Source organism: Trachypithecus francoisi, unplaced genomic scaffold (genome assembly GCF_009764315.1).
Source record: "Trachypithecus francoisi isolate TF-2019V2 unplaced genomic scaffold, Tfra_2.0 Lachesis_group12, whole genome shotgun sequence".
Taxonomy (NCBI): Eukaryota; Metazoa; Chordata; class Mammalia; order Primates; family Cercopithecidae; genus Trachypithecus; species Trachypithecus francoisi.
Genome location: NW_022681457.1, coordinates 96,310,015 through 96,323,680, shown reverse-complemented (window position 1 = coordinate 96,323,680; position 13,666 = coordinate 96,310,015). Strand labels below are relative to the sequence as shown.

General features: G+C 44.1%; 1 protein-coding gene and 1 pseudogene across 10 annotated transcripts in view; both read left to right on the top strand.

Moving 5' to 3' along the window:
• PHACTR4 (phosphatase and actin regulator 4) overlaps window positions 1–13,666 on the top strand; it is a 146,923-nt gene that overhangs the window by 83,968 nt on the left and 49,289 nt on the right. For 6 of the 10 annotated variants that reach the window (XM_033227497.1, XM_033227498.1, XM_033227499.1 and 3 more), the window contains one exon: window positions 13,206–13,379. In XM_033227497.1, the coding sequence (XP_033083388.1) occupies window positions 13,206–13,379 (174 nt within the window). Of the gene's footprint in view, window positions 1–12,010; window positions 12,039–13,205; window positions 13,380–13,666 lie in introns of all 10 variants that reach the window. The other 4 variants (XM_033227494.1, XM_033227495.1, XM_033227492.1 and 1 more) reach the window with 2 other exon arrangements.
• On the top strand, window positions 3,255–4,479 carry LOC117093008 (annotated as a pseudogene).

Below are 13,666 nucleotides of genomic sequence, written 5' to 3'. Positions count from 1 at the left end.
TGGCAAACAAAGGGAAACTACTTTTTTTTTTTTTCCACTCATAGAAAACAGAATGAGGCCATAGGCCATTTAAAATGCCGTAACTAGTTTAAACAGAAACAACGGGCTATCCAAATGTGACTGCATGCCTATATTTTCTCTGTCAAATTGGAAATTAGAGGGAACATTTTATAAAATCAGAGATGCTGAGAACAAAGATTTATATGCAAAATTGGCATATGAACAGTTTCAGGCTCATTTTTCTTAGTCCTTTATTAGTATAGAACAAATTTGGGTGTACTTATATCATTTTTTAAAAAATAGTGATGATTTCTGGATAACTGAGTATACTTTTTGTTTTTTTGTTTGTTTGTTTTTTGAGGCAGGGTCTCCCTCTGTCACCCAGGTTGTAGTACAGTGGCACGATCACAGCTCACTGCAGCCTCAACCACCTGAGCTTAATTAAGGAGTTCCCTCACCTTAGTCTACCAAGTAGCTGGGACTGCAGGTGCATGGCACCATGCCCAGCCAATTGTTGTGTGTGTGTGGTTTTTGTTTTGTTTTGTTTTGTTTTTGAGAGGGAGTCTTGCTCTGTGGCCCATGCTGGAATGCAGTGGAGTGGTCTCAGCTCACTGCACCCTCTGCCTCCCAGGTTCAAGAGATTCTTGTGCCTCAGCCTCCTGAGTAGCTGGAACTACAGGCACGTGCCACCACACCCAGCTAATTTTGTTTTTTTGTTTTTTGTTTTAGTCAAAACAGGGTTTCATGTTGGCCATTCTGGTCTCGAACTCCTGACCTCAAGTGATCCACCCACCTCAGCCTCCCAAAGTGCTGGGATTATAGGCACAAGCCACCACACCCAGCCTAATTTTTGCGTTTTTGTAGAGATGACGTCTCAGTATGTTGCCCAGGCTGATCTTGACCTCCTGGGTTTAAGCAGTCCGCCCACCTGGCCTTCCAATGTGCTGGGATTACAGGCGCGAGCCACTGCGCCCAGCCTGCTCTTTGTTCTGTAATGTATTCATCTGTCAGTTTCTCTTTGTTTCTATTACAGTTTCTGAACATTGCAATTGAATCTTCTTGTCAAACAGAAATTCATACTGAGAAGCTTGAAGCTTGGACTATTGTAGCAGGGGTTTTTTTGTTATTTATTTATTTATTGATTGATTGATTGATTGATAAAGGGTATTGCTGTGTTGCCCAGGCTGGAGTGCAGTAGCTATTCACAGGTGCAATTACACATAACACAATACAGCCTCAACTCCTAGACTCAAGCAATCCTCCTGCCTCAGCCTCCTGAGTAACTGGGACAACAGGTGCACATCACTGTGCCCTGCCCAGTGTTATTGTAGCAGTTTTAGAGATAAATGGCTTAATTAGATCTAGTCAGCCACTGCTATGAAGGACTTATGCATTAATTTTTTTTTTTTTTTTTTTTTGAGACAGGGTCTCACTTGTTGCCCAGGCTGGAGTGCAGTGGCACGATCACAGCTCACTACAGACTCAACCTCCTGAGATCAAAGAATCCTCCTGCCCCAGCCTCCCAAGTGGCTAAGACTATAGGCAAGTACAACACCTGGCTAATTTTTTTTTTTTTTTTTTTGGTAGAGACAGGGTCTCCCTATGTTGCTCAGGCTGATCTCAAACTCCTGGGCTCAAGTGATCCCCACGACCTCGACCTCCCATAGTACTAGGATTAAAAAGCATGAGCCACCATGCCTGGCAAATTTATGCATTCTTCAAAACTCTTTATTATACAGCTAAAACACTTTTACCTGGCATATTTAGATCTTCATTACATTTGGTTTCTAGCTCCTTTAGCACAATATTTTACTCATGGCAAACTAGGAGAATATACTTAAAAGAACTCTTAGAATCCAGATTACAGTTCACAGGTTTCAACTGTGTAGGTTCTTATGTGTGGATGTTTTTCAATAAATGTATTGACAAATTGTTTGGAGATTTACAACGATTTGAAAAAAACTCACAGGCCAGATGTGGTGGCTTTTGCCTGTAATTCCAGCACTTTGGGAATCTGAGGCAAGAGGATTACTTGAGGCCAGGAGTTCAAGGTCAACCCAGGCAACATAGTGAGACCCTATCTCTAGAAAAAATTTAAAAATTAGCCAGCCGTGGTGGCGCATGCCTGTTGTCCCAGCTACTCAGACAGCTGAGGTGGGAGAATCGCTTGATCCCCCCAGGAGTTGGAGGCTGCAGTGAGCTTTCATCCTGCCACTGCACTCTAGCCTGGGTAAGAGTGAGATGCTGTCTCAACAATTTTTAAAAAGAGGCCGGGCATGGTGGCTCATGCCTGTAATCCCAGCACTCTGGGAGGCCAGGGTGGGTGGCTCACTTGAGATCAGGAGTTCAAGACCAGCCTGGTCAACATGTCGAAACCTCATCTCTACTAAAATTAGCTGGGCGTGGTGGTGCATGCCTGTAGTCCCAGCTACTTAGGAGGCTGAGGCAGGAGAATCACTTGAACCTGGAAGGCGGAGGTTGCAGTGAGCTGAGATCGCACCATTGCACTCCAACCTGGGAGACAGTGAGATTCCATCTCCAAAAATAAAAAATACAAATAAATAATAAAAATAAAAATAAAGCCAGGCACAGTGGCTCACGCCTGTAATCCCAGCACTTTGGGAGACCAAGGCAGGTAGATCACCTGAGGTCAGGAGTTCAAGACCAGCCTAGCCAACATGGCAAAACCCCGTCTCTACTAAAAATACAAAAATTAGCCAGGTGTGGTGGTGCACACCTGTAATCCCGGCTACTTGGGAGGCTGAGCAAGATAATTGCTTGAACCCAGGAGGCAGAAGTTGCAGTGAGCCGAGATCATGCCATTGCACTCCAGCCTAGGTAACAAGAGCAAAACTTTGTCTCAGAAAAATAAATAAATAAAAATAAAAATGAATTAAATTAACTGTAGCATATATTGTACTGCTGTAATTTCATAGTCACCTCCTATTACTATTGAAGTGAGCTCAAGTATTGCCAGTATCCACTTAAAATGCTGTGTGATGCTAATCTTCTAGTGAGCAGTTTTTCATAGCTTAGTGCAATATCATAAATCTTGAATAACACCATGGGACCTATACCACGTGCCACTAGTGATACTGGAATTGCTCTTAAGCAGAGAAGAGTCATGACATTATAAGAAAAAGTTGAAAATGAGAAAAAGAAAAAAAAAAGGAAAAATTGAATTGCTTGATGTGTACCATAGCTTGAGGTCTATAGCTGCAGTTGCCTGCCATTTTTATAAGCATATAGTACATAGGTGGTGGCTGGGCCCGGGAAATGGCGGCATCAGGAGAGAGCAGGAGTTTGGGCAGCGGAGGCAGCACAGATGACGCATTTCTGACCTTCTACAGTGAGGTGACACAAATAGAGAAGAGAGACTTGGTTCCAACATCCAAAAATCAGATTGAAAGACAGACCTGTCCTGGTTCCTCTTACTTGAGTTTGAACCCATTTGAGGTTCTTCAGAAGTTACAGATGAAGAAATAAAAAAAATAGAGGTTTCGGCAGTTATCCACATTGGTGTGTCCTGACAAAAATCATGATGCTGACAGAGCACAAAGGGCTTTTGAAGCTATGGACAAAGCTTACAAGTTGCTACTGGATCAGGACCAAAAGAAGAGGGCCCTGAATGTAATTTAGGCAGAAAAAGAATATGTGGAACACGACTGGGCACAGTGGCACACGCCTGTAGTCTCAGCACTTTGGGAGGCCGAGGCGGGCAGATCACCTGAGGTCAGGAGTTCAAGACCAGCCTGGCCAACATGATGAAACCCCATCTCTACTAAAGGTACAAAAATTATCCAGGTGTGGTGGTAGGCGCCTGTAATCCCAGCTACTTGGCTACTTCGGAGGCTGAGGCAGGAGAATCACTTGAATTCAGGAGGCAGAGGTTTCAGTGAGCCGAGATCACGCCGTTGCACTCCAGCCTGGGCAACAAGAGCAAAACTCTGTCTCAAAAAACTAAAAATAAAAAAGAATACATGGAACACACTGAAAGAGTGAAAAAAACAAATAAGGAAGGAAAACCTACATTTGTAGAGGAGGATGATCCTGAACTCTTCAAACAAGCTGTATGTAAACAGACAAAGTCTTTGCTGAGCTAGAAATTGAAAGGAAAGAGAAGCCAAAGAGATGCATGAAAGGAAATGACAAAGGGAAGAAGAGATTGAAGCTCAAGAAGAAGCCAAATGAGAAAGAGAGTGGCAGAAAAACTTTGAGGAAAGTGGAGATGGTCATGTGGACAGCTGGCGAAACTTCCAAGCCAATACAAAGAGGAAGAAAGAGAAGAAGAATCAGACCTTCCTGAGACCATTGAAAGTAAAAATGAAGCAGCGTGAGTGACCACCCAGGTCACAGGCACAGAACCTTCCCCCTGCTATCTCCCTTCCTGCTTTGAAGGACTCAGTCTTTCCTCCCACTTCCACCCCAACATAGAGTAGTATTTGCTTTTTAGTCCATTTTGGTTTGTGTGTGTGTGTGTGTGTGTGTGTGGTTGTTTGTTTGGTTTTTTTTTTTTTGGTGTTTTTTTTTTTTTGAGATGGAGTCTCGCTCTGTCACCCAGGCTGGAGTACAGTGGCACTATCGCAGCTCACTGCAAGCTCCACCTCCTGGGTTCATGCCATTCTCCTGCCTCAGCCTCCTGAGTAGCTGGGACTACAGGCGCCCGCCACCACGCCCGGCTGATTTTTTGTATTTTTAGTAGAGACGGAGTTTCACCGTGTTAGCCAGGATGGTCTTTGATCTCCTGATATTGTGATCCGCCCGCCTCGGCCTCCCAAAGTGCTGGGATTCCAGGCATGAGCCACCGTGCCTGGCCTCATTTTGTTGTCAATATAATTTAATATTGATCAGAGCAATTCTTTTGTACATTGAAATGAGGGGCTTGGTTAAAAAAAAGACCTTCCCCTCTCCCTGCCCCTAGAACAACCAGGATTAGAAGGTGCCACCATTGGTGCTGCCTTCTCTTCCCACAGCCTGTAACTCAGTGTTTTGTACTTCACTGAATCGTGATGGTTAGAAGCTTCATGGATAGTTTGTGGAAATCATCCGATTAAACATATTGCTTAAAATGGTGTTGCTGTGACTTCAGAGACAAGCCTGGGGCACCTTAGGAAGCCCCTTGGCTTCAGTTGCTTGCTTCTGGGTGTGCTCTCTTCGAAGGCCCAGATGAAACAAGGAACACTTGTGGGCACACAGAGCAGGCATCTGATGTCCTGATGCCCTGTGGTGTTCGGCATGTGTTTGGCACGGGGGCATCCACTGACCAATCAGCGTGGCATGAGGCCCACGCCACCCAAACCTTTCACTTTCCAAAGAGCTAGCTGTCCTCCGCCCAGTACCATGGTGTCCTAGCCTGTCTGCATTTGTTAGTGGTAACATTTTTTATAATAAGTTTCTATAACCCCCCCAAAAATATAGTATATACCTGTAACATACAAAGTACGTGTTAAATGACCATTTTTGTTATCAATAAGGCTTCTAGCCTAAAGTAGGTTATTAGTGGTTAAGTTCTGGGGCAGTAAAAGTTATATGTGGGTTTTCTACTCCAAAGAATTGGTGCCCCAACCCCCATGTTGTTCAAGAGTTAATTTTATTTTAAATGTAAAATCAGAAAATGTTTGGGGCTGGGCATGGTGGCTCACACCTGTAATTCCAGTACTTTGGGCAGAAGGATCACATGAGTCCAGAACTTTGACACCAGTCTGAGCAACAAAGTGAGACTCCATCTCTTCAAAAAATAAAAATTAGCCACACGTGGTGCATTGTATTAGTCCCAGCTATTTGGGAAGCTGAAGCAGAAGGATGACTTGAGCCTAGGACATCAAGGCTACAGTGAGCAGTGATTGTGCCACTGCCCTCCTCTAGGCTGGACGGCCAAGCAAGCCTGTCTGGGAAAAAAAAAAAAGAGGTCGGGCGCAGTGGCTTATGCCTGTAATCCCAGCACTTTGGGAGGCTGAGGCGGGAGGATCACTTGAGCCTAGGAGTTTGAGAGACCATTGTGGGTAAAATACTGATAACACCCCTCCACAAAAAATTTAAAAATTAGCTGCATGTGGTAGCATGCACCTGTGGTCCCAGCTACTTGGGAGGATGAGGTGGGGGAATGGCTTGAGCCCGGGAGGTTGAAGCTATAGTGAGCCATGATCGCACCACTGCACTCCAGCCTGGATGACAAAGTCAGACCCTGTCTCAAAACAAAATTTTAAAAGAAACCTAATTTTAGAATTTCTGCCATTTTAAGATTTTAACATTGAACAATGTTTGAGATGACTATCAAATTGTTAAAATAAACTGTATAGAGATGAATACCAACCATCTAGGTGGTGAGAATTAAATCAGATCATGCCAGTTTTGTAAATTATATTCTAAAAACCGTTGTGAGTGAAGGAAACCAGATGTTGCAAAGACTTGTAAAATTTCAGCTGAACCTTTATTCTGCAGGCATTATGGTAGAAAGAATCACAGACTTTGAAGTCAGAGAGATGTAGATTTAAATCCCAGCCTGGCCAGGCACAGTGCTCACAACTGTAATCCCAACAGTTTAAGAGGCTGAGGTGGGCAGGACTTTGAGACCAGCCTGGCCAACATGGTGAAACCCCGACATCACTAAAAATAAAAAAAGTAGCCGGGTGTGGTGTTGCATACCTGTAATCCCAGCTACTCAGGAGGCTGAGGCAGGAGAATCACTTGAACCCAGGAGTCAGAGGTTGCAGTGAGCCGAGATCACGCCACTGCACTCCAGCCTGGATGACAGAGTGAGACCCTGTCTCAATCAATCAATCAATCAATCAATAAATAACACAGAGCGAGACTCTGTCTCAATAAATAAATAAATAGGTCAGGGACAGTGGCTCATGCCTGTAATCCCAGCACTTTGGGAAACTGAAGCAGGAGGATCACTTGAGGCCAGGAGTTCAAGACCAGCGTGGCCAGCGTAGTGAAGCCCCATCTCTACTGAAAATACAAAAATTTGCTAAGCATGGTGCATGGTGGCCCGCACCTGTAATCCCAGCTACTCGAGAGGCTGAGGCAGGAGAATCGCTTGAACTTGGGAGGCAGAGGTTACAGTAAGCCAGGATCGTGCCACTGAGAGCAAGACTCCATCTAGAAAAAAAAAAAAAAGATTCTTGCATTGTTGAAAAGCATTAAAAGTACTAAATTAACAAGTTTGTAATGTAATAAGTCAAGGATGCACAGAATAAATGAATAAATGAGCCAAATAGAAAATGAATAGCAAAATAATAGACTTAAAATTCAACTATGCCAGTAAAAGCATTAAATATAAATGACCTAAACACTCTAATTGTCCTACCACGTTGGGAGACGGAGGGAGAAGGACCACTTGAACCCAGGAATTTGAGACCAGCCTGGGCAACATAGTAAGACCCCATCTCTACAGAAAATTTAAAAATCAGCAGGGCATGGTGATGCATGCCTATAGTCCTAGCTACTGAATAGGCTGAGGTGAGACGATTACTTGAACCTGGGAAGTTGAGGCTGCAGGAGCTGAGATCACACCACTGCATTCCAGCCTTGGTGACACAGCAAGATCTTGTTTCAAAAAAAAACTCCAATTAGATAATTGTCAAGCTGGGTGCAGCTGCTCACGCCTGTAATCCCAGCACTTTGAAAGGCCAAGGTGGGAGGATCCCTTGAGCTCAGGGGTTTGAGACCAGCCTGGGCAATATAGCAAGACCTTGTCTCTACTAAAAATTATTTTTTTTTTTTAGTTAACCCGTTGTGGTGGCACACGCACTTAATCCCAGCTACTCTGGAGACTGAGGCCAGAGGATTGATTGAACCCACAAAGATAAAAGAGTCCTTTCAAAAGGAAGATATAATAATTCTAAATTTGTATATACCTCATAACAGCTTAAAGTATATAAAGCAAAAATTAATAGAACTAAGAGAAATCACTTTCATAGAGATATTAACATACCTCTCTCAGTTACTGATAGAGCAAGCAGACAACAAATCAGAAGGGATCTTAATCATTTGTATATTATTAACCACCTTGACACCTTGACGTAATTGGCATATTTAGAACAGCATACCAAACAATTGCACAATACACTTTCCAATTACAAATAATTGGAGATAATGTATTATAAATTTGGAAAGAAATAACTGTAAACTTCTGTTGTTTATTTGTAACTTGGGCCATATTTGAGATACACAGGAAAAGCATTAAGTATAAATGGTCTAAACACTCCAGTTATCCTACCACGTTGGGAGACTGAGGCCAAAGGACACTTGAACCCAGCAGTTTGAGACCAGCTTGGCTCACTGCAACCTCCACCTCCTGGGTTCAAGTGATTCTCCTGCCCCAGCCTCCCAAGTAGCTGGGATTGTAGGTGCCTGCCACCATACCCACCTACTTTTTTTGTGTGTGTGTATTTTTAATAGAAACAGGGTTTCATCATGTTGGCCAGACTGGTCTCGACCTCCTGCCCTCAAGTGATCCACCTGTCTCGGCCTCCCAAAGTTCTGGGATTACAGGCCTGAGCCACCGCATCCCGCCTCATTTTTATTTTTTCTTTTTTTGACACGGAGTTTTGCTCGTCACCCAGACTGGAGTGCAGTGGTGTGATCTTGGCTCACTGCAACCTCCGCCTCCCAGGTTCAAGATTCTGCCTCAGCCTCCCAAGTAGCTGGGATTATAGGCATGTACCACCACACCCAGATAATTTTTGTACTTTTAGTAGAGACGAGGTTTCACCATGTTGGCCAGGCTGGTCTCAAATTCCTGATCTCAGGTGGTCTGCCGGCCTCAGCTTCCCAAAGTGCTGGGATTACAGGCATGAGCCACCATGCTCGGCCTCTAGTTCATTTTTCTTCAACAAAGAAGCAGCCTATAGCCAAAGAATGTCTGCCTCTGTCTCTTTTAACCTCCATGAGGTTTCCAGATAATAATTTGGTATTGGATTTAACACACCTGGCTGACCTTAGGACCTAGGCTGACCTGGAGGTATATTTTCAAACAGATTCTCAAGTCCTACCTCCTGGAGATTCTGTATTTTGAAAAGGCAATTGGGCTGATTCCAAGTATTTGGACAGATTTCGGAGTCTTGGAAATAATGTACTGTTTGTCCTGGAGAGCAGGAAGAAGAGGGGAAGGAAAGAGGGAGAATATGAGGATATGAATATGTATGTGTGAATTTGAGATAACTGAGTCAGGGCCAGGTGTGGCTCGACCCCAACACAGGAGATAGGAGGAAAGAAGAACATCAGCCTCTAAAAGTTTTGTAAACATGAAAATCAAGCACATTTGCATAACAAGCAAGGAAAATGTTGCTCTCTTTGTTTTTTGTATTCAGTGGCTTTTTTTCTTTTTTAATACATATTCTGCTTATATATCAACTACTTTTTTTTGAGACAAGGTCCCTGTATTAAGCTATTCTTGCATTGCTATGAAGAAATCCCTGACACGGGATAACTTATAAAGAAAAGAGCTGGGCCGGGCGCGGTGGCTCAAGCCTGTAATCCCAGCACTTTGGGAGGCCGAGACGGGCAGATCACGAGGTCAGGAGATCGAGACCATCCTGGCGAACACTGTGAAACCCCGTCTCTACTAAAAAATACAAAAAACTAGCCGGGCGAGGTGGCGGGCGTCTGTAGTCCCAGCTACTCGGGAGGCTGAGGCAGGAGAATGGCGTGAACCCGGGAGTCGGAGCTTGCAGTGAGCTGAGATCCGGCCACTGCACTCCAGCCCCGGCGACAGAGCAAGACTCCGTCTCAAAAAAAAAAAAAAAAAAAAAAAAAAGAAAAGAGCTGGCGGGGTGCGGTGGCTCAAGCCTGTAATCCCAGCACTTTGGGAGGCCGAGACGGGCGGATCACGAGGTTAGGAGATCAAGACCATCCTGGCTAACACGGTGAAACCCCGTCTCTACTGAAAAATACAAAAAACTAGCCAGGCGAGGTGGCGGGCGCCTGTAGTCCCAGCTACTCAGGAGGCTGAGGCAGGAGAATGGGGTAAACCCGGGAGGCGGAGCTTGCAGTGAGCTGAGATCCGGCCACTGCACTCCAGCCTGGGAGACAGAGCGAGACTCCCTCTCAAAAAAAAAAAAAAAAAAAAGATAAGAGCTTTATTTGGCTCGTGGTTCTGTAGGCTGTACAGGAAACATAATGCTTGCATCTGCCCTGCTTCTGGGGAGGTCTCAGGAAACTTACAATCATGACAGAAGACCAACCAGGAATAAGCATGTCACGTGACCAGAGCAGGCCCAAGAGAGCAAAGAGGGAGACGCCGCATACTTTTAAATGACCAGATCTCATGAGAACTCACTCACTATTGCTAAGGCAGCACCAAATGGATGGTGCTAAACCATTCATGAGAAATCCACCCCCAAGATCCAGTCACCTCCAACCAGGCCCCACTTTCAGTACTGAAGATTACAATTCAACCTGCGATTTGAGCATGGACACATATCTAAACTATATCAGTATGGCTCTGTTGCCCAGGCTGGAGTGCAGTGGCACGATCACAACTCAATGCAGCCTGGACCTCCTGAGCTCAAGCGATCTTCCCACCTCAGCCTCACAAGTGGCTGGGACCAGACACATGCCACCATGCCCAACTAATTTTTTTTTTTTTTTTTTTGAGACGGAGTCTCGCTCTGTTGCCCAGGCTGGAGTGCAGTGGCCAGATCTCAGCTCACTGCAAGCTCCGCCTCCCGGGTTTACGCCATTCTCCTGCCTCAGCCTCCTGAGTAGCTGGGACTACAGGCACCCGCCACCTCGCCCGGCTAGTTTTTTGTAGTTTTCAGTAGAGACAGGGCTTCACCGTGTTAGCCAGGATGGTCTCGATCTCCTGAGCTTGTGATCCGCCTGTCTCGGCCTCCCAAAGTGCTGGGATTACAGGCTTGAGCCACCGCGCCCGGCTTTTTTTTTTTTTTTTTTTTTTTTAAGAGACAGGGTTTCTTCATGTTCCCCAGGCTGGTCTGTCTGTACCTAAAAAAGAGGAGAAGCCAGATGTCGTAGCCAGTGTCTGTAATCTGAGACATTCTCATAATTTCAACTATTTGCCTGTAATCTCAGCTCCTCAGGAGGCTGAGACAGAGCATTACTTGAGTCCTGGAGTTGAAGGCTACAGTGAGCTGTGATTGTGTCACTGCACTCGTGCTGGGCAACAGAACGAAATTCTGTCTCTGAAATAGAGAGAGAGAGAGAGAGAGAATCAGATTCTAGTGTATTTCATGTAAAGTGTTAAAGCAATTGAGACCCAGAATGTCCTTGAATAAGACATACAACTAGGAAGAGTCACTGTCTTCTTATCATTTCCATCTTTTGCCCTTTAGTAATGAAGACACTATTTTGCCTAAGTCTTCTGGGCATAGCAAACTAATGCATCAGTAGTCATCATTGCATTTACTGTGGTAATTACGATTGTATAAATCTAACCTTTACTGAAAAACTTCCCTAGACCTCCATCAATCAACTGAAAAAAAGATTGAATCTGCACTTGTTTCTTTTAAAAATGTAATCCTGTTGGTTGTGTATTTTCTTTTTTGAAAATATCTAGTTTTAAAAGAGAGGCCAGGTGTGGTGATACACACCTTTAATCCCAGTGCTTTGGGAGGCCAAGCAGGGAGGATTTCTTGAGACCAGGCATTTGAGACCCTCTCTCTACAAAAAAACTTTCTAATTAGCCAGGCATGATGGTACTTGCCTATAGTCCTGGCTGCTCAGGAGGCTGAGGCAGGAGGATCATTTGAGATCAGGAATTTGAGGCTGCAGTGAGCTATAATTACACCACTGTGCTTCTGCCTGGGCAACAGAGTGAGACCCTGTTTCTAAAATAATAATAATACATTTTTAAAAAAAGATTTTTTAGTGACTATTATGATCTTTTTACCCTCCTCCAAAAGTGTGATTTGCTTCAGATGTGAAATTGTTTGCAGTCAACATGTTAGCTTATCATGCTGTTTCTTGATGTATTTCTACAAAATAGAGGTTCCACTTTAATTTCAGGATGGTTTTTCCACATGACTCTTTTTTTCTTCCTCTTTAGACTTCTCCAGAGAATCTTGGAACAGTAGGTGGAGTGCAAAGCTGCATTGTGTACCTTCCTGCTTTTTTTTTGCTGCTTTCCTGCTGGGTTTTTTTTTTTTTTTCTTTAAATTCTTGGCCCTGCCTTGGCTCTCCTTTCTCTGCCGTTAAAACTAACTAAACTCTGCATGTGTGGTCATTATGAGGGGTTCGTGGCCTTTTATTTCAATTCTGCATATGTATCATGTCAGTTATGTTTTGTGTCAAATCCTTAATATTATTATTATTATTTTTGTTTTTGAGACAGGCTCTCACTCTATTGCCCAGGCTGGAGTACAGTGGCGTAATCACGGCCCACTGCAGCATTGACCTCCCGGGCTCAAGTCATCCTCCCACCTCAGCCTCCTGAGTAGTTGGGACTACAGGTGCACACCACCATGCCTGGCTAATTTTTGTTTTTGTATTTGTTGTGGAGACAGGGTTTCACCTTATTGCCTTAGTTGGTCTCAAGCTTCTGAGCTTAAGCGATCTACCTGCTTCAGCCTCCCAAAGTGCTGGGATAACGGAAATGAGCCACTGTGCCTAGCCTATAATAGTCTCTAAAGCACTACTATGGTAGGCAAATTGGAATCTCACCTCTACTTTCTGAAAACATTTCCCTCCAATTTAATGCACCCACTTTCTAATGCTTCTGCACCTTCCAGTACCTAGGGTACTTTTTGTGAAGGGAGAAAATAATTTGATGAGCAGATATAAGTAAGGTATTAACAATTAATGTGTTACCTCCCCCCTGAACTATTTATATCCTGAAAAGGTCAGGGAAAGGGCAATGTTTAATAGAGAAAATGACACACTTACTAATGAGGCAGGAATTCCCTGCCTCAGTAAGGCAAGATCTCATGCATTTGGTAAGACATCCACATTTTGTATACATGCACTTTTAAAAGATTTTGTGCTGGCTCTGATCATTGCACCAGATTTTGTCCTAAAAATGATATCAGCTTGGTTTGGTTCCTTTTCCTCCTTAGTAATTTATCTGTTAATGGATTTTGATGTTTGGTGTCCATGTGATGTCCAGGAGTCTCTCTGTCTGCATGATTGTTTATCATTGCTCCGATCCTTTCCAGCTACCACAGGAAGAGAGGGGAAGGGGCATTTTAGAGATTATGCTGAAATAATACATTTGCTTCCTTCCCTCTCTTCTCTCCATGTAACAGAGGAAGCAGATCAGCCCGCTACAGAGCCAGGCATGGTCATGGACAGTGTGGAAGCAGGAGACACAACACCTCCTACCAAAAGGAAGAGCAAGTTCTCAAGCTTTGGCAAGATCTTCAAGCCCTGGAAATGGAGGAAAAAAAAAAGTAGTGATAAATTTAAAGAGACTTCAGAAGGTGAGATATTAAGGGTTAAATGTGTGTTCTGAGTTAGAGTTCTCTATGTTAGAAGTATTTAATTTTTCCTTATCTTACCGAGTTTCTGTAGTCCTCTATTTGAAGAGGGTGTTTAATCTTTTATTCTGGCCGGGCACAGTGGCTCAAGCCTGTAATCCCAGCACTTTGGGAGGCTGAGACGGGTGGATCACGAGGTCAGGATATCGAGACCATCCTGGCTAACCCGGTGAAACCCCGTCTCTACTAAAAAATACAAAAAACTAGCCGGGCGAGGTGGTGGGCGCCTG